At 45.2% G+C, this 24,245-nt stretch overlaps 1 protein-coding gene across 2 annotated transcripts in view; it reads right to left on the reverse strand.

Moving 5' to 3' along the window:
- LOC130339633 (histone-lysine N-methyltransferase SMYD1-like) overlaps window positions 1–19,680 on the reverse strand; it is a 39,018-nt gene extending 19,338 nt beyond the window's left edge. For both annotated transcript variants that reach the window (XM_056554051.1, XM_056554067.1), the window contains exons 1-3: window positions 19,550–19,680; window positions 4,060–4,236; window positions 766–979 (exon numbers count right to left, since the gene is read on the reverse strand). In XM_056554051.1, the coding sequence (XP_056410026.1) occupies window positions 766–979; window positions 4,060–4,236; window positions 19,550–19,671 (513 nt within the window). In that variant the 5' untranslated portion in view covers window positions 19,672–19,680. The remainder of the gene's footprint in view (window positions 1–765; window positions 980–4,059; window positions 4,237–19,549) is intronic.
- Window positions 19,681–24,245: the final 4,565 nt, after the last annotated feature.

The following is a 24,245-nucleotide window of genomic DNA, read 5'->3' on the forward strand; positions in this document are numbered from 1 at the left end:
GTGAAAAGTGTCCTGTTACTACTTTCACTATATGGAATAAATTATACTTCAGCATATCTGGTGAGTGCCGGGATTTCTTCTACTCTATACTCTAGTCTTGATCCACCACGAGCACCACCATTTACGGAAGTGCCAACCCATCTATATATTTCCATATAAAATCTAAAGGAGTGTAAGTCTGTAGGATTTTAAGAGAGTGATACTAAGGATCTGTAGCAGATTCATAATGCAGTCATGTGTACGAGACCTTAAAGGGGTACTCCGGTGAAAAATATTTTTTTTAAATTAACTGGTACCAGAAAGTTAAACAGATTTTTAAATTACTTCCAGTTCCTGACATGGACAGAGGTGTCAGCAGAGAGCTCTGTGGTCAGACAGAAAAGAAATTCAAAAAAGAAAAGAACTTCCTGTGGAGCATGCAGCAGCTGATAAGTACTGGAAGGATTAAGATTTTTTGATAGAATTAATTTACAAATCTGTTGAACTTTCTGGCATGCGCTCGAAACGCGTCAAGTTCAGAACCATGACTTGACCAAGTGTGTTGTTCATTCATGATTTCATGGAATAAAGCTGCATCAACGTTACAGTGCCGGATTACTCGTCTTCTTTGCTGTTCAAGACGCACCGTGCCTGTTGTGGATCCGAGCACAAGTGTAGGATGAGGTGAGGTGTTTTTTTTTCTACCATTCATTTATGAGACCTTGGTTTTGGTCCAGTTCATTCCTAGGAAAAACACTAAGGTTGGTCTTCACAATTACAACTTACCAACCCAAAGATGTGTGAGACATACTGCATGCCAAACTGTTTACTCGTACTGGGCCAATAATCCAGAAAACTCTGAACATCATCCATCAGTCCGTTCTTCTCCTCTGTTTCAAAGTCTTCTAGGTGGTTTTGAAGATCATCGACGGAGACCAAACATCCTTCTGTCAGGCCACTTCCTTCTCTCTCTATCCTCCACATGATTCTAGCGGCAAGCCTGGATACATCATAGATATATGCATTATTTTATTACCTAGATCATATTGTCTAATAATCAGGGCTCAAGTCCTAGAGGAACACATGGGAATGGAGTTCCTGCACTTTTTCAAGGTTCCCATAAGCAGGAGTCCTGAAGGACCAGCCCTTGAGTATAGTCCCCATATGTTTTTTTTTTCCAGGACTTAACCCCTGCTAATAACCATGGGGGAGATTTATCAAAACATGTCCAGAGGAAAAGTTGCTGAGTTGCCCATAGCAACCAATCAGATTGCTTCTTTCATTTTGCAGAGGCCTTGTTAAAAATGAAAGAAGCGATCTGATTGGTTGCTATGGACAAATGGGCAGCTTTTCCTCTGCACAGATTTTGATAAGTCTCCTATCATATGTTTCCACCATGCTATGTTATCATGGTTTTACTGTATACAGGCCCTGCATTGTAGACAATTCCCTTTGTTTATGAAATGCCAGTACAAAAAGATTACACATGCAGTCATATAATCTTTATTCATAATATACTCACATAAATTACAATGGGGAGAGGATGGGTAGTAGGGGGGGGGGGTACCACAAGGCGACAGCAACCGTTTCACACCAGCTAGTGCTTCATCTGGCCTCAATGAAGCACTAGTTAGTGTGAAACAGCTGCTGTTGCCTTGTGGTACCCCCCTACTACCCATCCTCTCCCCATTGTAATTCATGTGAGTATATTATGAATAAAGAAGATATCAAGAAGATGTGGTGAGTGCCGACAATCTTTATTACTACTTGAGAGTGATACATGTCTTTGACGTTATAAACTTCTACAAGTGCAGTAATTACCCTTCATCGCAATACCGGAAAGTTACATGTGTCTTTGCAGTGCCAAACTTAAATTTTTAATTATTTTTTTTTTTAAATCAACTGGTGCCAGAAAGTTAAACAGATTTGTAAATTACTTCTATTAAAAAAATCTTAATCCTTCCAGTACTTTTTAGCTGCTGAAAACTACAGAGAAAATTATTTTCTTTTCGGAACACAGTGCTCTCTGCTGACATCTCTGTCCATTTTAGGAATTGTCCAGAGCAGCATATGCTTGCTATGGGGATTTTCTCCTACCCTGGACAGTTCTTAAAATGGACAGAGGTGTCAGCAGAGAGCACTGTGCTCGTGATGTCAGCAGAGAGCTCTGTGTTCCAAAAAGAAAAGAATTTCCTTTGTAGTATTCAGCAGCTAATAAGTACTGGAAGGATTAAGATTTTTAAATAGAAGTCATTTACAAATCTGTTTAACTTTCTGGCACCAGTTGATTTAAAAAAAAAAAAAGTTTCCCCCTGGAGTACCCCTTTTATTCTTCTTGTATCATTTTAACAGTCATATAATGTTCCTCCATCAAAAGATTAATACATTTCAAGGGGGACTAACAGAGGACCGACTAAAATGGATATGTTCAGTAGTGTTGAGCGGCATAGGCCATATTCGAATTTGCGATATTTTGCGAATATATGGACGAATAGTCTTCATATATTCGCTAAATTTGCATATTCGTAATATTCGCGTTTTATTTTCGCATGTGGTTTTATTTTCCCATTTGGTTTGACTAAGAGCGCTTATAGCGCTTGAAACGCGTTACTTGCTCCTTCCTTGTCCTATGGATTAAACCCGATTTTACCTGCATTGAGCTTTATTTTCCTGTCATTGGCTGGTGCCGTCCAGCACCTGGATCCGTGCTCTGCTGTCCGGGGCGGGGTGAGCTGGTCCTCACCTTGTTTGCTTGCGAAAATTAGCATGTGCAAAAATAATTACGAATATATAGTGCTATATTCGTGAGTATTCGCGAATTCGCGAATAAAATTTGCATTGCGAATATTCGCGAGCAACACTAATGTTCAGAGAGATGGTAAGCCCACTTAAACTAGAACATCTTCCAAATGGCAAAAACTAAAGCTGTCATAGTCCACTGCGTTCCATTAAGCCTCTTGGTCTTTTTTATGCGCCTTCATTTAGAGTTCTAGGCAATGTGTCTCCAAAATATTGCCCTGAACTGGTCATAAACATTAGATTAAAGTCAACTGAACCCGGTGATTTTGATGTGACCATGTAATGTGTAAGGGAAAATAAGGAAAGGCAGATGGATTTCAACTTTCGTGATCTTTTTTATTCTCCGGTAACAGCATAATACCTTCTCTCTATATATGTGGTAATTGTTGTAGTAATAGTTGTTAGCTATACAAGTATCCAGTTGATAGCTATTCAATGTGTAAAGCCAGGCTGAAATTTTACATGCCCAACAACATCTGTAGGGTGAGAACTGGAAAGCCACAATACACATTAGTAAGCCAGTCCCGGCCACGTGTAAGCCAGTCCCAGCCACGTGTGCAATGTGTATGAAGATCTTAAAGGGGTACTCCACCCTTAGGGGATAAGATGTCTGATCGCGGGGGTCCCGCCACTCGTTTAGAGTGTCGGATGCAGTGCCGTCAGCTTGTGAAGTCACGGCCCCGCCCCGCTCGGGATGTTACGATCACACCCCCTCAATGCAAGTCTATGGGAGGGGGCATGCCCCCTCCCATAGACTTGCATTGAGGGGGCGTGACCGTGACATCACGAGCGGGGTGTGACCGTGACGTCATGAGCCTCCGCCCCGCATCGCCAGTCATCCGGCATGGAGCGAAGTTCACTCCGTGCACCTGATGTCTGGGGTGCCACAGCTGAGAACGCAGGGGTCCCCAGTGGTGGGATCCTCGCGATCAGACATCTTTTCCCCTATCCTTTGGACAGGGGATGAGATGTATAGGGGCGGAGTACCCCTTTATGAGATGGTTAGGACAAACCATCGCGAATGACAATTTCCCATTAGGAGTTGGCAGGTGCTCCATGTAGCTCTGTGTGTATAACACTCTCCACAAGAATAACAATGGGCAAATGGTTGAATTTCAGAAAAAATATGGCCTCATCCTTGCTCGAGGAATTGGTCCAAAAGATCCAGAAAGTCAAAACACATAGTCAAGTTACATAGGAAGTGAATATTTGAATCTGGACCTCATAATGGACTATAAAGGACTATAATGGACCACATGCTTATTAATGACTAGTTTTTACCTGATGTTCTCATTCGGAGTTTTGCAAAGTTTCTTGATGGCCGCACACTCATGTTTGTGGTTGACCCAGGAGTCCTTCTGACAGGTGCGGTCACAGTAGTGAGCGAATTTACACTGTCCACAGCGTTGGAGCTTTTCTTGTCTCTTGAAGCATGAATGGCACACAGTATGTGTAAGGCTGAAAAGACAATCATAACATGACATATTCTATATATACCCATAATGGCATCAACACTTCTTCTCTGGCTTCTTGTCTTTAACTCTCAGCTTTCCTGGAAATGTCCTCTATTACCTTGTCCCTAGAATGCTATATGTATCTCATCTGCCACACGTTAGTTTTATAAACTTATCTGTCAATGTAGATGTGGATTAGACCACTTTTATAGGCTATAATGGAGCAGTCTGGGCTCTTGCCGTGCTGGGAAATGCCCCCTGGGCCTTTGAGCTTCATTTCCATAATAACAAAAAATATATATGGACATTATCCATGTTCTCATTAATAATCATGTTACCTGCTGACAGTTCTCAGTTGACTGAAGGCGGGGCGGATTGACCGGCCCATCACTTCAGACCCAGTGCAAAGGCCCGGCCATGGAAGGGACACAGTTAACTGTCTCGAATCGCTTAATTTTTGTACGCAGTCCACTCAAAGTACATTACTTACATACATTTTGTCAGCCAGGAAAAGTCAAAAGAAAGAAAAGGAAAATTAAACGACTCCGATCAGAGAAGACGTCACCTGTGATTGACTTAGAAAATACATCACCTGTGAGTCTGGGGTCTGTATTATGCTGGGGGGGCCTGATACTGGGGTCTCATTCTGGGGTCTGTATTATCCTGAGGGGCCTGATCCTGGGGTCTGATCCGGGGATCTGTATTATGCAGCAGGGTGATACTGGGGTCTGATTCTGGGGTCTGTATTATGCCGGGGGGTGATACTGGGGTCTGATTCTGGGGTCTGTATTATGCAGGGTGGTGATACTGGGGTCTGATTCTGGGATCTGTATTATGCCGGGGGGTGATACTGGGGTCTGATTCTGGGATCTGTATTATGCAGCAGGGTGATACTGGGGTCTGATTCTGGGGTCTGTATTATGCCGGGGGGTGATACTGGGGTCTGATTCTGGGATCTGTATTATGCTGAGGGGTGATACTGGGGTCTGATTCTGGGGTCTGTATTATGCCGGGGGGTGATACTGGGGTCTGATTCTGGGATCTGTATTATGCTGAGGGGCCTGATCCTGGGGTCTGATCCTGGGATCTGTATTATGCCGGGGGGTGATACTGGGGTCTGATTCTGGGATCTGTATTATGCTGAGGGGCCTGATCCTGGGGTCTGATCCTGGGATCTGTATTATGCCGGGGGGTGATACTGGGGTCTGATTCTGGGATCTGTATTATGCTGAGGGGCCTGATCCTGGGGTCTGATTCTGGGGTCTGTATTATGCCGGGGGGTGATACTGGGGTCTGATTCTGGGATCTGTATTATGCAGCAGGGTGATACTGGGGTCTGATCCTGGGATCTGTATTATGCAGCAGGGTGATACTGGGGTCTGATCCTGGGATCTGTATTATGCCGGGGGGTGATACTGGGGTCTGATTCTGGGATCTGTATTATGCAGCAGGGTGATACTGGGGTCTGATCCTGGGATCTGTATTATGCAGCAGGGTGATACTGGGGTCTGATCCTGGGATCTGTATTATGCCGGGGGGTGATACTGGGGTCTGATTCTGGGATCTGTATTATGCAGCAGGGTGATACTGGGGTCTGATCCTGGGATCTGTATTATGCAGCAGGGTGATACTGGGGTCTGATTCTGGGATCTGTATTATGCAGCAGGGTGATACTGGGGTCTGATTCTGGGGTCTGTATTATGCCGGGGGTGATACTGGGGTCTGATTCTGGGATCTGTATTATGCTGAGGGGTGATACTGGGGTCTGATTCTGGGGTCTGTATTATGCCGGGGGGTGATACTGGGGTCTGATTCTGGGATCTGTATTATGCTGAGGGGCCTGATTCTGGGGTCTGATCCTGGGATCTGTATTATGCCGGGGGGTGATACTGGGGTCTGATCCTGGGGTCTGTATTATGCCGGGGGGTGATACTGGGGTCTGATTCTGAAATCTGTATTATGCCGGGTGGTAATATCTGGGGTCAGATTCTGGGGCGTGTTTTTTGCAGGTCTGAATTAAATTGGTTATCCGTGCTGAATAATTAGTTTAAGGGCGCTATGGGCGATCCCCTCCCTCTGTATGGTCCTCACTGTAAGGTCCTTACAGCAAGATCAATATTTATGGAAAATTCTTTAGAAAAACACACCCTGGGACAACCACACTCATAATAAACTACTCCCATAATAAACTACACTCCCCTCAGTGTACAACATTCACCCCGTGGCTATATAACTCCGCCCATCACCAGTTTTTTTTACCCATTATTACATGGTAATGTGGTACTCCGCTAGTCTGCATTTGGAACAAACTGTTCCTAACGCTGGAGTCGGCGCCGAGAGCTTGTGATGCCATAGCCCCGACCCACTCATGATGTCACGCCCCCTCCCATAGACTTGCATTGAGGGGGTAGAGCGTGACATCATGAGTGGGCGGGGCTATGGCATCACAAGCTCTCGGCGCCGACTCCAGCATTCGGAACAGTTTGTTCGAAATGCTGAGCAGCGGAGTACCCCTTTAAGCCAAAGCCAGAAGTTGATCCAGCAGGAAGGAGAAGTATAATTCAGATCCAGCCATTAGGGTCCGAAACTGGCCTACAAGGGATTGTTCATTGAGAGCAGCCCCCACCTATTCAAACAAGGCATCCCACATACATAGCTAATAATGGGATCATGGCAGTTGAGTGACGCTGAATACACAGCCGTCTGGGAACTAAAATGCAATAAAGCCATGTGGTACTTTCACATATACATAAGTGTTATCAGTAGATAAGAAAGATAAACTACTAGTGAAAATCGGATTACATGACTTTCAGGAACTTCCTTAAATGGCAGGAGCTTTAAAAAAATGTTGTCACTCCACTAAGCAAGATAAGAAAGTGAAACAACTAGTGAAAAGCTGGCTACAAGACTTAAAGGGGTACTCCATTGGAAAACATTTTTTTTTTATCAATTGGTGCCAGAAAGTTAAACAGATTAATAAATGACTGCTGTTTAAAAATCTTAATCCTTCTAATACTTCTCAGCTGCTGTATGCTCCAGAGGAAGTTCTTTCCTTTTTGAATTTCCTTTCTGTCTGACCACAGTGCTCTCTGCTGACACCTCTGTCCATTTTAGGAACTGTCCAGAGTAGGAGCAAATCCTGGAGGTGTCAGAAGAGATCATTGTAGTCAGAATGAAAGGAAATACAAAAAGAAAATAACTTCCTGTGGAGCATACAGCAGCTGATAAGTACTGGAAGAATTAAGATTTTTAAATACAAGTCATTTACAAATCTGTTTAACTTTCTGGAACCAGTTAAAAAAAAATGTTTTCCAGTGGAGTACCCCTTTAAAGGAATTTCCTTACATAATAAGAGTTAGAATAGGTTGACCCCCCAGACTGCTCTAGTATGCACAGTAAAGGCATTAGCAGTAGAGCTGGGCGGTATGATCAAAAATGTGTATCACGGTATTTTTGTAAATCATGGCGGTTCCATGGTATTTAACAGTATCCCCCCCCCCCCCATCATGTGACCCGCGGGCGCTGTTCTTCTTCTCTCCACCCCCCCATCCCCCCCCCCCCCCCCCCCCGTCTCAGACGTCACAGAGCCGTCAGCCTATCACCGGCCGCAGCGATATCCCGCCTCGGCCGGTGATAGGATGAGCCCACTGTCATGTAAGGAGCCGGCCGGCTCCTTACATGGCTGAGGCGGGACATCGCTGCGGCCGGTGATAGGCTGACGGCTCTGTGATGTTCCCATCTCCAGGAAGCAGCAAAAGCAACGGAGGGACCGTGAGGCCAGCAACGGGGGAACATTGGAAGGGGAGATAAAGATACATTTTGCAGCCCGGGCACATGATAGTACAGTACAGTGCAGCGGCTATTTATTATTTGGGGGGGAGCAGCACTCGTGGGTGACATATGATTGGTTCCCCGATGTGGGGGACAGCGCAGCGCTGGGCTGATAAACCGGGGGTGGGGGTGGAGAGAAGCAGAACAGCGCCCGCGGGTCACATATGATTAGTTGCCCAATGTGGGGACAGCGCGCTGCGGCTGATAATTCATTCATTCGAGGGGGGGAAGGGGCCCAACCGGTATTGAAAAATTCATATCGTGCAGGAAAAAAATTTTGGGATTCGGTATGAACCGGTATACCGCCCAGCACTAATTAGCAGTGGCACTGGCCATGGAGGAATTATTGGTCCAATTTCCCAGTGTAAAAGGCCCAGCAATTAATCATTCATCGGCTGATCAGTGGGATATAGTGACCCTAAAAATTGGGTTAGATATCTCCTTGTCTCACTTGTGATCACTTGTGAGTCCATGGTTTGTTGCAGATTAGTGTTATAGGGGTATTCTGGGCAAAAACATCTTATCCCCTATCCAAAGGATAGGGGATAAGATGTCTGATCATGGGGGGCCTGCTGCTGGGACCCCCCGCGATCTCCCTGCACCACCTGCATTCTAAGCGGGGCTGCATCTCCAGTTTCGGAAACCTCCGGGTTTCCGGGACTTGGGACGTGACGTCACGCCACACCCCCTCCATTCATGTCTATGGGTGGGGGCGTGACATGAATGGAGTGAGCGTGGCGTGATGTCACGTCCCCAGTCGCGGACCCCCGCAATCAGACATCTTATCCCCTATCCTTTGGATAAGGGATAAGATGTTTTTGCCCAGAATACCCCTATAACACTAATCTGCAACACCAATGGACTCACAAGTGATCACAAGTGCGGCCTTCACTTACCTCATTGTCAGCCACACTTACAAAAGTGAGACAAGGAGATATGTAGCCCAATTTTTAGGGTCACTATATCCCACTGATCAGCTGATGAATGATTAATTGCTGGGTGAAAAACTGCTGTACCTGCACCTATTTCCTGTGTGTGTCTGTGAGGAGACCAAATACAAGGAGGGCGGGACAAGCAGGGCTCTGTGCAGGCTCCTGGCTGTTCAATCATCCTGATGTGTGAGCCAAAAGGATGTCACAGAGCCTCACTGCACAGAGCCCTGCTTGTCCTCAGTGTACAGGGCCCTGCTTGTCCTCAGTGTACAGAGCCCTGCTTGTCCTCAGTGTACAGAGCCCTGCTTGTCCTCAGTGTACAGAGCCCTGCCTGTCCTCAGTGTACAGAGTCCTGCTTGTCCTCAGTGTACAGAGCCCTGCTTGTCCTCACTGTACAGAGCCTTGCTTTTCCTCAGTGTACAGAGCCCTGCTTGTCCTCATTGCACAGAGCACCTGCTTGTCCTCAGTGTACAGAGCCCTGCTTGTCCTCATCGTACAGAGCCCCTGCTTGTCCTCAGTGTACAGAGCCCTGCTTGTCCTCACTGCACAGAGCCCTGCTCGTCCTCATCGTACAGAGCCCCTGCTTGTCCTCAGTGTACAGAGCCCTGCTTGTCCTCAGTGTACAGAGCCCTGCTTGTCCTCATCGTACAGAACCCTTGCTTGTCCTCAGTGTACAGAGCCCTGCTTGTCCTCACTGCACAGAGCCCTGCTCGTCCTCATCGTACAGAGCCCCTGCTTGTCCTCAGTGTACAGAGCCCTGCTTGTCCTCAGTGTACAGAGCCCTGCTTGTCCTCAGTGTACAGAACCCTGCTTGTCCTCAGTGTACAGAGCCCTGCTTGTCCTCAGTGTACAGAGCCCTGCCTGTCCTCAGTGTACAGAGTCCTGCTTGTCCTCACTGCACAGAGCCCTGCTCGTCCTCATCGTACAGAGCCCCTGCTTGTCCTCAGTGCACAGAGATATGCTTGTCCTCAGTGTACAGAGCCCTGCTTGTCCTCAGTGTACAGAGCCCTGCCTGTCCTCAGTGTACAGAGTCCTGCTTGTCCTCAGTGTACAGAGCCCTTCTTGTCCTCAGTGCACAGAGCCCTGCTTGTCCTCACTGTACAGAGCCCTGCTTTTCCTCAGTGTACAGAGCCCTGCTTGTCCTCATCGTACAGAGCCCCTGCTTGTCCTCAGTGTACAGAGCCCTGCTTGTCCTAATCATACATAGCCCCTGCTTGTCCTCAGTGTACAGAGCCCTGCTTGTCCTCACTGCACAGAGCCCTGCTCGTCCTCATCGTACAGAGCCCCTGCTTGTCCTCAGTGTACATAGCCCTGCTTGTCCTCAGTGTACAGAGCCCTGCTTGTCCTCATCGTACAGAACCCCTGCTTGTCCTCAGTGTACAGAGCCCTGCTTGTCCTCACTGCACAGAGCCCTGCTTGTCCTCATCGTACAGAGCCCCTGCTTGTCCTCAGTGTACAGAGCCCTGCTTGTCCACAGTGTACAGAGCCCTGCTTGTCCTCAGTGTGCAGAGCCCTGCTTGTCCTCAGTGTACAGAGCCCTGCATGTCCTCAGTGTACAGAGCCCTGCTTGTCTTCAGTGCACAGAGCCCTTCTTGTCCTCAGTGTACAGAGCCCTGCTTGTCCTCAGTGTACAGAGCCCTGCTTGTCTTCAGTGCACAGAGCCCTTCTTGTCCTCAGTGTACAGAGCCCTGCTTGTCCTCAGTGTACAGAGCCCTTCTTGTCCTCAGTGTACAGAGCCCTGCTTGTCCTCAGTGTACAGAGCCCTGATTGTCCACCCTCACTTCCTGTATTTGAACTCCTCATAGAGACACACAGGCAATAGCTGCAGAGAGAAAAATATACACATTTTTTAACCAATGTATATTACAAATATACATATGTTATTATCTACATTATATAAAACGATTTTGCTAATGACAAGTACACTTTAAGGAAATGTAATTAAAACATGTTTTAATGCAAATCTTTTTGCCCAATATACATAACTAGAACTAAGAGTATAAGCTGTAATTCTCGGTCTGGTTACATACAGAGGTAACGCGTCCCATGACACAACAGGGGATTAATCTCTTCTCACATCATGATGCTAAACAGACCAGCTTGGAAGACTTTTCTCCCCTGCATTTTTCTAGAGCCAAACACAGACAGTCTGGCTTCATAGAGAATGAACTTCAGACGGCTTTATTAAAGGACACGTATTCTAAACTTCTTTCTAACCATCTCCATAACAATCCTATTTGTTTTTCCTCCAATCTCTGTACCAAGTGACAGTAATTTAATTGCAATACCACTAAATCATCACATGTAAGCACACGTTGCCCCAGATTTATCAATCTGTCAGAAATGTATCTGATTTTTATCTCAGACAGATAGCAACAGGTCACCAGACTAAGGCTATGTTCACACAGAGGAAATTCCATTTGGAAATTCCGCATATTTTAGTGCACATTATATTCACTGTGCCATTCACACAGAAGAATTTTAAAGGGGTACTCCAGCCCCAAGACATCTTATCCCCTATCCAAAGGATAGGGGATAAGATGTCTGATTGCGGGGGTCCCACCACTGGGGACCCCCGCAATCTAGCATGCAGCACTCACCTGTAAGTACCTCACGACTCTGCCCCCATGTGACGTCACGCCCCGCGGGGCGTGACGTCACACGGGGGCGGAGTCGTGTTGTCACAATACTCCATCCCCGTGGTTGGGAGGCATAAGACTGAGATCCTCCAGCGCTTCTGGCAGTACTTACAGGTGGATGCTGCATGCTAGGTGGTAGCTCCAGGTGGGTGCTGCATTGCGGGGGTCCCCAGCGATCAGACATCTTATCCCCTATCCTTTGGATAGGGGATAAGATGTCTTGGGGCCAGAGTACCCCTTTAAGACGTCTTTACATTTGTGGAATTCCATGCAGAGCCCCATTGAAGGTAATGGGACTTTGAATTTGAGCGGAATCTGTGTTTTGAAAGCAAATTCCATAATACTGCAAAATATCCACAGTCTGCTTTTCTGGGCAGAAAAGCAGACATTTTCGCCATGTGAACACAGCCTAATAATGAACAGTCATGAAAATGCCAAGTCCTATGCATTATAGAGGTGTTCTGTGCTGTAATAAGGAGACATCCAGTAATGCAGTCTGTCTTACAAAATGATATACAGGGGGATACAAAAAGGATGAAGCAACATAATAGCCTTTGTATTTATAATCGAGAGAACTTAAAGGCGTGTTCTGGGCTGTAAAGTTAGTGTAGTTCATAATATAGTTTCTGTACCTGTGTTTTTTTTTTATGATGATCTCGCAATTCTTCTGTAATTTTTGCCCCAAAGTTTATTTTTAAACAGCATACAAAAGGAATGTTGTCTCAGGTTTTTCTAGGTTGCAGTGCAGCTTGAGAGATTACATTACTAGTCAGGTGTTCAGAAGAAGCATGTCTTGTCTTTGCTTCTATGGGTGGAGCGACCACTGTGTGGGAGGGATATCATTCTGCAAGAATTGTAGTTTTGCAACAACTGGAGGCACCCTGGTCAGAAAACACTGGTCTATTGCATGGAAGGCATCACAGGTGTGTTTCAATGGGTGGGGTGGCTGATGTGTGGGAGGGAGAAAATTGACCTCACAATTGTATGCAAGGAATTATGGGATTTGTAGTTTGAGAGAATGAACTCCAACAGGAAATAGCCTCACAGATTGCCACTGTAACCCCCCCCCCCCCCCTCCCCTTCCTGGCATGCTGAGGAGGAGGTGTGGCCATCCCAACAAGCACCAACACTTTGTCCCCCAGTGGCGCAAGCTGCTGCAGTACAGATGGTGGTAACAGTGAGCCCTACCATCACTGATTCTAAGCTTTCTCAAGTGTCTTGGAACACACGAGTCAGTCCCTTAGAGGGGGCACAGTCCCGTGGTCCCCGCTTCATGTCCCAACCTAGAAAGCATCCTGATAGGCGAGGCTGGGATGAAAATTTTCCAGGATGAGCTCACATGTGTTAATCTTGCTTTTTTTTTTATTACTACTAAGTCGTGAGACTGACAACTGTTTTGTGGGAGTACCACTACTGTTTTACAGGTTCAACGTAACATTCAAGAAATGCAACCGGTGGACTAGCCAAGAGCTACCTGTAACCATTCTGCGTAAGTTTATGTGCGCGGTTCATGCCGTGATCCTTTACTACAGACTCTTGAGTACCAGAACTGTAGAGCGGTACTATTATTCCATACAAAGAGTAATATATTGTTTCCTGTTTTTTGCACAAGTATATTCAACAATAAGTATTATTGTGAAGTTGATTCACTGGGACACCTTGTAATAAAGTGTATATAAAATGTTTGCACAAAATGTCTATAGTGTCTAATGTTCTTTCTAGCTAAGGCGATTATACAAGAGGTATCCTGAGCCTATCAGGAAAAGCATATCTACTTACCTCATTGCCATAAAATGCACGTTAGTGTATATAATGTATATATATATATATATATATATATATATATATATGTACTAGTCAGTAGTCAAAGACATGCTATTATTTTCTAGTCATTAGAAAGTATATAATTTCATGTAAAGAATGTCAGTAAAAATATGAAATAGTCAGTAATGTGCATACTATGTATCATGTACAAAAATGTTCATATGCCATATTCCGTTAGGACTGTAGCTATATAGTCAATATATATTCAGTCCACAAAATGTGTCATGTCTAATGTCTATTATTTCCTGTCCACTATGCACAGGGTTCTCCTGTGGCCAGGGAGATCACCTGAAGGTCGTAAGTAGCACATGGAAGTAGCAGAGCTATCGTGTACTTAAGTATTGGTGTCATGTATTTTACAATGTCAATATCATTGCTTATCAAATGTTATGGGGAGAAGTAGTGTACATGTCCCGTTAGCACAGGCATCAGGGAAGAGAACCTCAGGCAGCCCGATCCATGTTAACTATAACCAAGCAGTTGAAAAGTCAGAAGAACCTAATATAAAATTGTTGATTATTTCACCCTAGTTAAAACACGCTATAGTTTGAGTATGTGCAAGCAAAAGTATCTATAGTCCAGCTCACTCCCTCAGCCCATCGCGCCAGGACCGGTGTGGGCAGCACCGACTGGAAACAACGAACAAAGGCAAAGTGTCCAGCACGAATGTCAGAAAGCAGGATGTTTATTCCAATAAAAGCTACAAAGACCAGGAGAACATGACAAGAACATGACAAGGTGACGCGTTTCGGTCCTAAGACTGGACCTTAGTATGACTAAGGTCCTTTCTTAGGACCGAAACGCGTCACCTTGTCATGTTCTCCTGGTCTTTGTAGCTTTTATTGGAATAAACATCCTGCTTTCTGACATTCGCGCTGGACACTTTGCCTTTGTTCATAGTTTGAGTATGTATGGATGTTTTTCAAAATGCCACATGAACTCTTTTCTTCAGTTCACCAGCCCTGTGCAGGACATTCACTAAAAATGCCCCAGGAACTGTTTATTCTTGTTTTGGGACAGTGGCCTAGTCCCTCACCCATCTTCAAGGACTTTACGCCAAGGACGGCTTCATTTAAGAGGGGGGGTTTGTGGTGGCCCAGTACAGAAATGGCCCTTCTGTACACTGTTTGGTCTTTTCAGGTGGGCTCAGTGGTTCCAGTCCCCTGGCTCCTCACTCTTCAGGACTCTCGTCACACTATGGTTCATATAAAGGGGTAATGTGTTGTATTTAAGTGCATATGTCTTTAAGTCCTGTTGTTAAGTCATTTAACCAGGGAAGGTGTCAATGACCAGGTGACTTGTGTGGTGACCTATGGGAGTCCTCCAAATTCCTCCCTTAAATACTTGGTAGGAGCTAGTTCAGTTCTGAGTTAAGCTGAGGAGCAGTAAAGTCAAGACCTGAGAGTGTCGGGTGTCCTAATGGAGACTTAGGTCTAACCACGCAGCCACACTTCCATTAACTTTGTACCCCTTCAGGTGAAAGACAAAACCTGGTAAGCAACCACAGGGGAGTAGTCTAGTCAGTCATAGTCAAGTCTAAAATCAACGTGGGATTGCATGATTAAATCCAAGTCCACTACAAGTCCCAGCGAGCCCACAAGTCTCCTAAGTCACTGGTCATCTCCTTAGGCCTAACTGAGCTATAAAGACTATTCCATCTGTCTGCCTCAGTAAATCTGCCATTGTTCCATAACCTTGCATCGGAGTGAATATTTGCCCAGCGCCTGGTCCAGGAACCAGCACCTCGGGTGGAGTATAGGATAACCACGCCCTGGAGTCACGAACACAAGGGGTTAATGCCAACTGCCCCTATGGTAATAACATCTGCCCTTCATTGTACCCTTGCCACATATCTATATATATCTTGCAATTTTTTTCTCCACTGCGACTTTAGAGTAGACAAGAAGAGGTGGTGTTACAAAGTGCCGTTCTGAAGTGATTTATTGTTTTTTGCTTATGTACACCATATTTATCAACCCCCTGGTATAGTATGATAAATCTGTCACCCATAAGCAAAGCGAAAGCAAAAAATAAAAATAAAAAATGACTTCAAAACTCACTTTCCACAACAATGATAAATCTCCATCATAGTGTTTTCCAAACTGTGCCTCCAGCAGTGGCAAAACTACAACTCTCAGCATGCCTGGACAGTCTTTGGCTGTCGGGCATGCTTGGAGTTGTAATTTTGCAACAGCTGGAGGCACCCTGTTGGGAAACACTGGTGTAGTCTGAAATCCACTTGCTGTCCCATCAGAAGCTCAAATTATTGTTCTGCCTCCTCCGACTGCTTTACACTGCAGCTCTTCTCCATCACATCATAGTTAGGCCCTCCTCACACTGCCCTTGTGCTCAGTCGCTAATGGCCGTCAGGCTCCCCTTGTTTTTTTTTCTTTCAGTCAAGCAACAACGGGTCCTGACGGATCCCATTGATTATAATAGGGTCCATCAGGAGCTATTCTTTTTGGCGGAAAATAGTGGGAGAAAAAGATGGCTATTGCAGTAATCTTTCTCCGCTATTCTCCTAACGGGCGTCACACTGCTGTGTCATGATGGCAGTGTGAAAGTTACGGTTTGTGAGTGTATCTTAGCTCCATTGTCCGTTAGAGTCTAATGCTATTTTCAGTGTGACGCCCGTTAGGAGAGTAGCGGGAGAAAAATTACTGCAAAGCCATCTTTTTCTCCCGCTATTCACCGCCAAAAATAATGGCACCCGATGGATCCCATTATAGTTAATGGGATCCGTCGGGACACGTTGTTGCCCATTGCGCTCCAGTCTTGCTAACGGCCTTCAAAGACAAAAATAAATAAACAAGGGGAGCCTGATGGCCATTAGCAGCTGAGCACAAGGGCAGTGTGAGGAGGGCCTAACTATGATGTGATGGAGAAGAGCTGCAGTGTAAAGCAGTCGGAGGAGGCAGAACAATAATTTGAGCTTCTGATGGGACAGCAAGTGGATTTCAGACTACAGTGTTTCCCAACAGGGTGCCTCCAGCTGTTGCAAAACAACAACTCCCAGCATGCCCGGACAGCTAAAGGCTGTCCGGGCATGCTGGGAGTTGTAGTTTTGCCACTGCTGGAGACACAGTTTGGAAACCACTATTACATGTTTACTATAATAAACAACGCTGGTACCGCTATGATGAAGCTTCTGTGCCGGCACTCAACATATTACAGCAGTGGTTTCCAAACAGTGTATCTCCAGCCATGGCAAAACTACAACTCCCAGCATGCCTAGACAGCCAATGTCCGGCGTTCTTTATAGTAGTATAACATGTAATAGTGTTTTCCAAACTGTGTGTCTCCAGCAGTGGCAAAACTACAACTTCCAGCATGTCTGGACAGCCAATGTCTGGCATTCTTTGTGGTAGTATAACATGTAATAGAGCCTTTGCCTGTACAGGCATGCTGGGAGTTGTAGTTTTGCCACTGCTGGACACACACGGTTTAAAAACACTGCTGTAATGAATCAGTACACAGCTTGCAGTTCCATTGGACCAGGGGAGGGTGGGGAGAGGGACCTCATTAGGATGGGAGGGGATTTGCATATGGGAGGGAGTGGGCGTTACTTTATTATAATTTCCTCAGTGTGGAGAGCAGGGGGGACGGCAGCAGCATACAGGAAGAAGGAGAGGAGGATCTTGGGAAATGTAGTCTTTTATCACTCTTTCTCCCTCCATGCTGCAAACAGAGGGATCTTTGGGATGCCATATCAGGAGAACTGCATAACCGATTTTGACCAAACACGTCTTGCTGGACAGGTCTTTACAAGATCTATCGGATAGGTACAGTTATTTTTTTAAGTATCGGTGCTGCATATCTCCTTTAAGTCACAAGACAAGCAGGAAAGTACTAAAATCACCTTATAGTAGAGTACCCCTTTAACATGAAAAGACGCATTTATTTATCCAAGTTTTATCTATACACTACACATGCTCAAATTTTCATTGATTACTGGGCAGACAGAGGCTTTGTAGCTACTGGGCCCCAATGCAAAATCTGACACTCATACTCATATCTTGGGGGCCCCTCAGGAACCAGGGCCCTGGTGCGACTGGTACGTCTGCACCTCCTATAGTAATGCCCCTGTCGGTAGATATCTGGGCAGTAGTCCAGATGCAGCCAGCATCTCCTCAGATATGGACTCCACTGTGAATGCGTTGTCTCAGGTTGGTCAGATACTGTGGCTGGGAGGCAGATACACCTGGTTGTAGCCCCACAGAAAGAAGTCGCAGTGTGTTAGATCTGGTAATCATGGAGGCCAGTGCAACCATTGGTGAATCGTTGTTACCAACACGGCCAATCCAATGTTTCAATCTGGTTTTGGTGGACATCTGAATGGACATGTGGAGGTGCACCATCTTGCTGATAGACTATGTTTGGCAGATCTTCTTCTATCTGTAGCATAAGCCATTTCTTTAACATGTCCAGTGACAGTATCCTTGGCAAAAAATAAGGGACTTTGCGCCCGCTCATTGCATAGAATACGTTTTCTTTGGGTCCCTCATGAGCTCAATAAGGGTACATGGTTTTTCTAAACCCCAAATTATAATCTTGTGGAATTTGACCTTGACACTGAGGTTCCAGCTAATTTTTCTTCTTCCAATAGGCCCTGCCAGTCAATGCAGAAGTCAGTTTGTTGTCTCGTTTTATCTCCAGATGTTTTTGTAAAATACCTCCTACTGTAGTTCCATACTAGTCAACCTAGTTGACTTGTTGGACTATGAAATCTTTTGGCGTCCCAGACATTTCCTTTGACATACACACCCAATGGTTTCGAATTGCCTCACCCATTGCGAAATGCAGATTCTATGCAGAGCACATTTACCAAATTTATTCTGATGGATTCGCTGATCTGTCACAACAGACCCCGTTCTTGCAAATTCCAACATGCAAAAAGCTTTTTCTTGCTTCAATGTCCCCATTTTATGTCACATTAAGAAGTACATGTGGTGGGTCGCTATGGGTTTTGCTTTGATTTTCAGTCCCTGGCTACCTACCACTGTTGTTACGCATTCTACAGCCCTTTACTGTTGCACCATGCTTTTTAAATCACATTGTACACCTAAAGTCATGTAGAGTACAATGTATACAGTTTCCATGTCATCTTCCCAGCACAGAACACAAGGTCACAGGATAGATAACTTGTGCCCTGGCATATGACTGTACAGATATTATTGGACATATACCATAAAAGCCTCCTGTCTGCTGATCAGTGTCACTATAGGTTACATGTGCCTGATGTAGATCTCCACTCAATAGTGATCAATAAGAGTATTCAGACATAAACTTCCCCCCTATAGGTTATTGTACCATTTCCTGCACCAGAGCAGAGAGGCAAAAATGCTACATTTTTGTGAAAAAAAATGCACAAATTCCCACTTTGGCCAAAAATATTTGCACAAAATTGGAGCTTATGCTATAATGTTGTGCAATTTTTCAACTCTGCGCTGGCACAGCAAATGATGAACAACTCTGGTTCACCCTTTTTTCCAATATGTTTTTGCAAAAGTAAATCAACATTTTAGGATAGATCACTACCATTTGGAAAACACATAGATATGTATCACCTATTTCTCACACTAATAGAACCTACAGCACCTGCGTAGAGTTTGTATGTTTTCCCCAGGTCTAGTTGGTTTTCTCCCATTTCACCATACCTTCCAAAAACACAATCATAGGTTATCGTCTTCCTATTAAAATTGGACTTAGTGTGAATTATAGAAAAGAAGAAGATTGTCCGGCACAAAGCAGCTATCTTCCACCGTTATTTTATCCAATAAAGCATCCACTTTCCGCACGGGCTTTGTGCCGGACAATCTTCTTCTTTTCTATATTTACATATGTAGCTTGGTCCGTGCCAGTCCGTGTACTTTGGCAGTAAGAAGGTGAGCTGGCTAATTGCTGCTATACAGTGTGTATTATACAATGAAAGACTAGCTTGGGATCCCCGCTGGAGACGAAGAGTAATCTAAGTGATTTTAATCTCTGTACAACACAACAGAATAGCTTGGTGCTATATGAAAAGCAATGACAAAGGGGCAGAGTTCACACATAGCAATTGCCTCAACAATCCGAAAGAAAAATGACTTACTTGTCAAATACTACGGCAGCATAAGCCGGCTCTGCAAAGATGACATCTCCAGCCCAAACTTCCCTGACGGATTTGAGACCTCGTCCTTTACCTTCAGAGGTGAACACTTCTATGTTCTCCATCCTTGCAAATGTCACAGCTCAGAGCTGAGCAGAAGTGAAGTCAGCCCTGCCGAGCTAATAACTAGCTCAATCCCCAGTCACGTCTGTTATTTCAGCACCTCCACATTCCCAAAGAACAGTCCTATAAAAGGAACATCACCCCTCCCCTCCTTCCCTGCCTGTCCAACAGCTTGGTGGTGGCTGTAGACTTTCGCAGGGCTCCCTCACCCTATACCAGGCTGAAATACCTTCTAAAGAGCCAGAACACTAATGCATACCCTGCCAAGTCTCCTAAACCCATAATGATATAATACAATATTCCATTTATACAAAAGCTCTATGAAACCTTTTCTTCTCTGCAGTCTATTTCTGGAGACCAGTTGGTCGGCAGCATCAAGTGACAACAGCTGCCACAACGTGCGGAGTGTAGGCCCTGTCCATCCCTCTCTTGAGGTTGACTCGAAACTTTTAATTCAATAACAAAAAAAAAGAAAAATGTTATTGTGGCAGCTGTTTTATAGGCAGTAATAATAGTAACATAGTTCATAACATAGTAACATAGTTCATAAGGTTAAAAAAAGACCAGAGTCCATCAAGTTCAATCTATAACCCTAATGAGTCCTAATGGAGTTGATCCAGAGGAAGGCAAAAAACCCTCATACTAGAGGTAAAAATTCCTTCTCGACTCCAATATGGCATCAGAATAAATCCCTGGATCAACGTTCTGTCCCTATAGATCTAGAATCCATAACCTGTACTGTTAATACTCTCAAAAATGCATCCAGACCCCTTTTAAATTCTTTTACAGAGTTAACCATGACCACCTCCTCCGGGAGAGAATTCCACAGTCTCACTGCTCTTACAGTAAAGAACCCCCATCTGTGCTGGTGTAGAAACCTTCTTTCCTATAGACATAGAGGATGCCCCCTTGTTATAGATACAGTCCTGGGTATAAATGGATCATGGGAGAGATCTCTGTACGATCTCCTGATATATTTATACATAGTTATTAGGTCTCCCCTAAGCCTTCTTTTTTCTAAACTAAATAACCCTAATTCTGATAATCTTTCTGGGTACTGTAGTCCTCCCATTCCCCATATTACTCTGGTTGCCCATCTTTGAACCCTCTCCAGCTCCACTGTATCTTTCTTGTACACTGGTGCCCAGTACTGTACACAGTATTCTACGTGTGGTCTGACTAGTGATTTGAACAGCGGTAGAATTATTTCCTTGTCGTGGGCATCTATGCCCCCATTGATGCATCCCATGATTTTATTTGCCTTGGCAGCAGCTGCCCAGTCCAAATCTCCAACCTATCCAGATCCATTTGTAACAGTGCACTGTCCTCTCTAGTGTTTACCGCTTTACAGAGTTTAGTATCATCTGCAAAGATTGCTATTTTACTATTCAACCCCTCTACAAGGTCATTAATGAACATATTAAATAGAACAGGACCCAAGACTGACCCCTGTGGTACCCCACTAGTAACAGTCACCCAATCAGAATAAGTACCATTAATAACCACCCTCTGTTTCCTATCACTGAGCCAGTTACTTACCCACTTACACACATTCTCCCCCAGCCCAATCCCTCTCATTTTACGCACCAATCGTTTATGTGGCACCGTATCAAATGCTTTGGAAAAATCCAGATATACGACATCCAGTGATTGTCCCTGGTCCAGTCTGGAGCTCACCTCCTCATAAAAGCTGATCAGGTTAGTTTACAGGACCGATCCCTAATTAAGCCATGCTGATATGGAGTTATATATTTATTTTTATCAAAATATTCCAAAATAGCATCTCTTAGAAAACCCTCAAACAATTTACATATAACGGAGGTTGAAATAACAGGTCTATAATTCCCAGGGTCACCTTTTAACCCCTTTTTAAATATTGGCACCACATTTGCCATGCACCAGTCCTGGGGAACAGTCCCTGTTACTATAGAGTCCCTGAATATTAAAAATAGGGGTCTGTCTATTACAGTGGGGATCAAAAGTTTGGGCACCCCAGGTAAAAATTTGTATTAATGTGCATAAAGAAGCCAAGGAAAGATGGAAAAATCTCCAAAAGGCATCAAATTACAGATCAGACATTCTTATAATATGTCAACAAAAGTTAGATTTTATTTCCATCATTTACACTTTCAAAATAACAGAAAACAAAAAAAATGTTGTGCACCCTGCAGAATTTAAAGCATGCACTGCCCCCTTTGCACAGCTGAGACTTGCCAGTGTCATGGATTGTTCTCAATCATCATCTGGGAAGACCAGGTGATGTCAATCTCAAAGGTTTTAAATGCCCAGACTCATCTGACCTTGCCACAACAATCAGCACCATGGGTTCTTCTAAGCAGTTGTATAGAAATCTGAAACTGAAAATAGTTGACGCTCACAAAGCTGGAGAAGGCTATAAGAAGATAGCAAAACGTTTTCAGATGTCAATATCCTCTGTTCGGAATTTAATTAAGAAATGGCAGTCATCAGGAACATTGGAAGTTAAAGCAAGATCTGGAAGACCAAGGAAAATATCAGACAGAACAGCTCGCAGGATTGTGAGAAAAACAATTCAAAACCAACGTTTCACTACACAATCTCTCCTGAAAGATCTTGCAGACACTGGAGTTGTGGTACACTATTCCACTATAAAGAGATACTTGTACAAATATGGTCTTCATGGAAGAGTCATCAGAAGAAAACCTCTTCTACGTCCTCACCACAAAAATCTGTTAAAAAGAGGATGGCTTCTACAAATGGATAATGATGCTAAACACACCTCGAAATCCACGGGGGATTACATCAAGAGGCATAAACTGAAGGTTTTGCCATGGCCTTCACAATCTCCTGACCTCAACATAATAGAAAATCTATGGATAGACCTTAACCCCTTAAGGACCAAGGCGTACCTGTACGCCCGTGGGAATTTCGGTCCCCGCCGCGCGCCGGGCGGGGACCGGACAGGGGTGACTGCTGATATCTATCAGCAGGCACCTCGCGCAAATGCCCAGGGGGGTCATCAGACCCTCCCATGTCGGCGATCGGCGCAAATCGCAAGTGAATTCACACTTGCGATTTGCGCAATTCATTACGGGTCTACGGGTCTATTGCGCGAAGTCATTAGGGTCTATGGTGACCCGGAATAGAAGGGGGATCGCAGGTGTCCATGACACCCACAACCCCCCTGAAGAGTTAGGAGTGAGGTGGCAGGGGTGCCACCCCTCCTATCCCTGCTATTGGTTGTCTAGACGCGACCACCAATAGCAGATCGGGGGCGGGGGGGGGTTAACTTTCGTTTTCCCCGTTCTGCCCACCCACAATAGGCGGGGCAGAACGGGGAAACGACGGGGACCGGCGCCGGAGTCCACTTACCGATCTGCGGAGGCTGCGGGCGACGATCGGCGTCGGAGATCGGCGGGCGGCGATGTCCTGCAGCAAGTTCCCTGGATCCGACGGAACCCGGTAAGTTGCCTAGCAACATATGGAGGGCTGCAGTCCGAGACCACTATATAGTGGTCTCTATACTGTAGCACTCCAGATGTTGCAAAACTACAACTCCCAGCATGCCCAGACAGCTGTTTGGGCATGCTGGGAGTTGTAATTTTGCAACAGCTGGAGGGCTACAGTTTGAGACCACTATGTGGTTGTCTCTGAACTATAGCCCTCCAGATCTTGCAAAACTACAACTCCTAGCATGCCAACAAAACTGTTTGCTGTCCGGGTATGCTGAGATTTGTAGTATTGCAGCATCTGGAGGGCCACAGTTTGAAGTGGTCTCTATACTGTAGCTCTCCAGATGTTGCAAAACTGCAAATCCCAGCATGCTGGGAGTTGTAGTTGCGATCCCTCCAGCTGTTGCATAACTACATCTCACAGCATGCCCTTCGGTGATCAGTACATGCTGGGAGTTGTAGTTTTGCAACAGCTGGAGGCACACTGGTTGGAAAATATTGAGTTAGATAACAGAACCTAACTGAAGGTTTTCCAACCAGTGTGCCTCCAGCTGTTGCAAAAGTACAACTCCCAGCATGCACGGTCTGTCAGTACATACTGGGAGTTGTAGTTTTGAAACAGCTGGAGGTTTCCCCCCCCCCCCCCCCCATGTAAATGTACAGGGTACATTCACACGGGCAGGCTTACAGTAAGTTTTCTGCTTCAAGTATGAGCTGCGGCAAATTTTTCGCTGCAGCGCAAACTCCTAGAAGTGAACTCACTGTAAACCTCCGCCAGTGTGAATGTACCCTAAAAACACTACACTAACACAAAATAAAGGGTAAAACACTACATATACACCCCATTACACTGCCCCCCCCCCCCCAATAAAAATTAAAAACTTATTGATTCCAAAACGGAGCCTCGAGCTGTTGTAAAACAACAACTCCCAGCATGCCTGACTGTCCAGGCATGCTGGGAGTTTAGCAACAGCTGGAGGCACCCTGTTTGGGAATCACTGGCGTAGAATACCCCTATGTCCACCCCTATGCAATCCCTAATTTAATCCAATGCGCATGGCGCTCTCTCACTTCGGGGCCATGTCGTATTTCAAGGAAACAGTTTAGGGCCACATATGGGGTATCTCCATACTCGGGAGAAATTA

This window comes from Hyla sarda, chromosome 1 (assembly GCF_029499605.1).
Source record: "Hyla sarda isolate aHylSar1 chromosome 1, aHylSar1.hap1, whole genome shotgun sequence".
NCBI classification, from domain to species: domain Eukaryota; kingdom Metazoa; phylum Chordata; class Amphibia; order Anura; family Hylidae; genus Hyla; species Hyla sarda.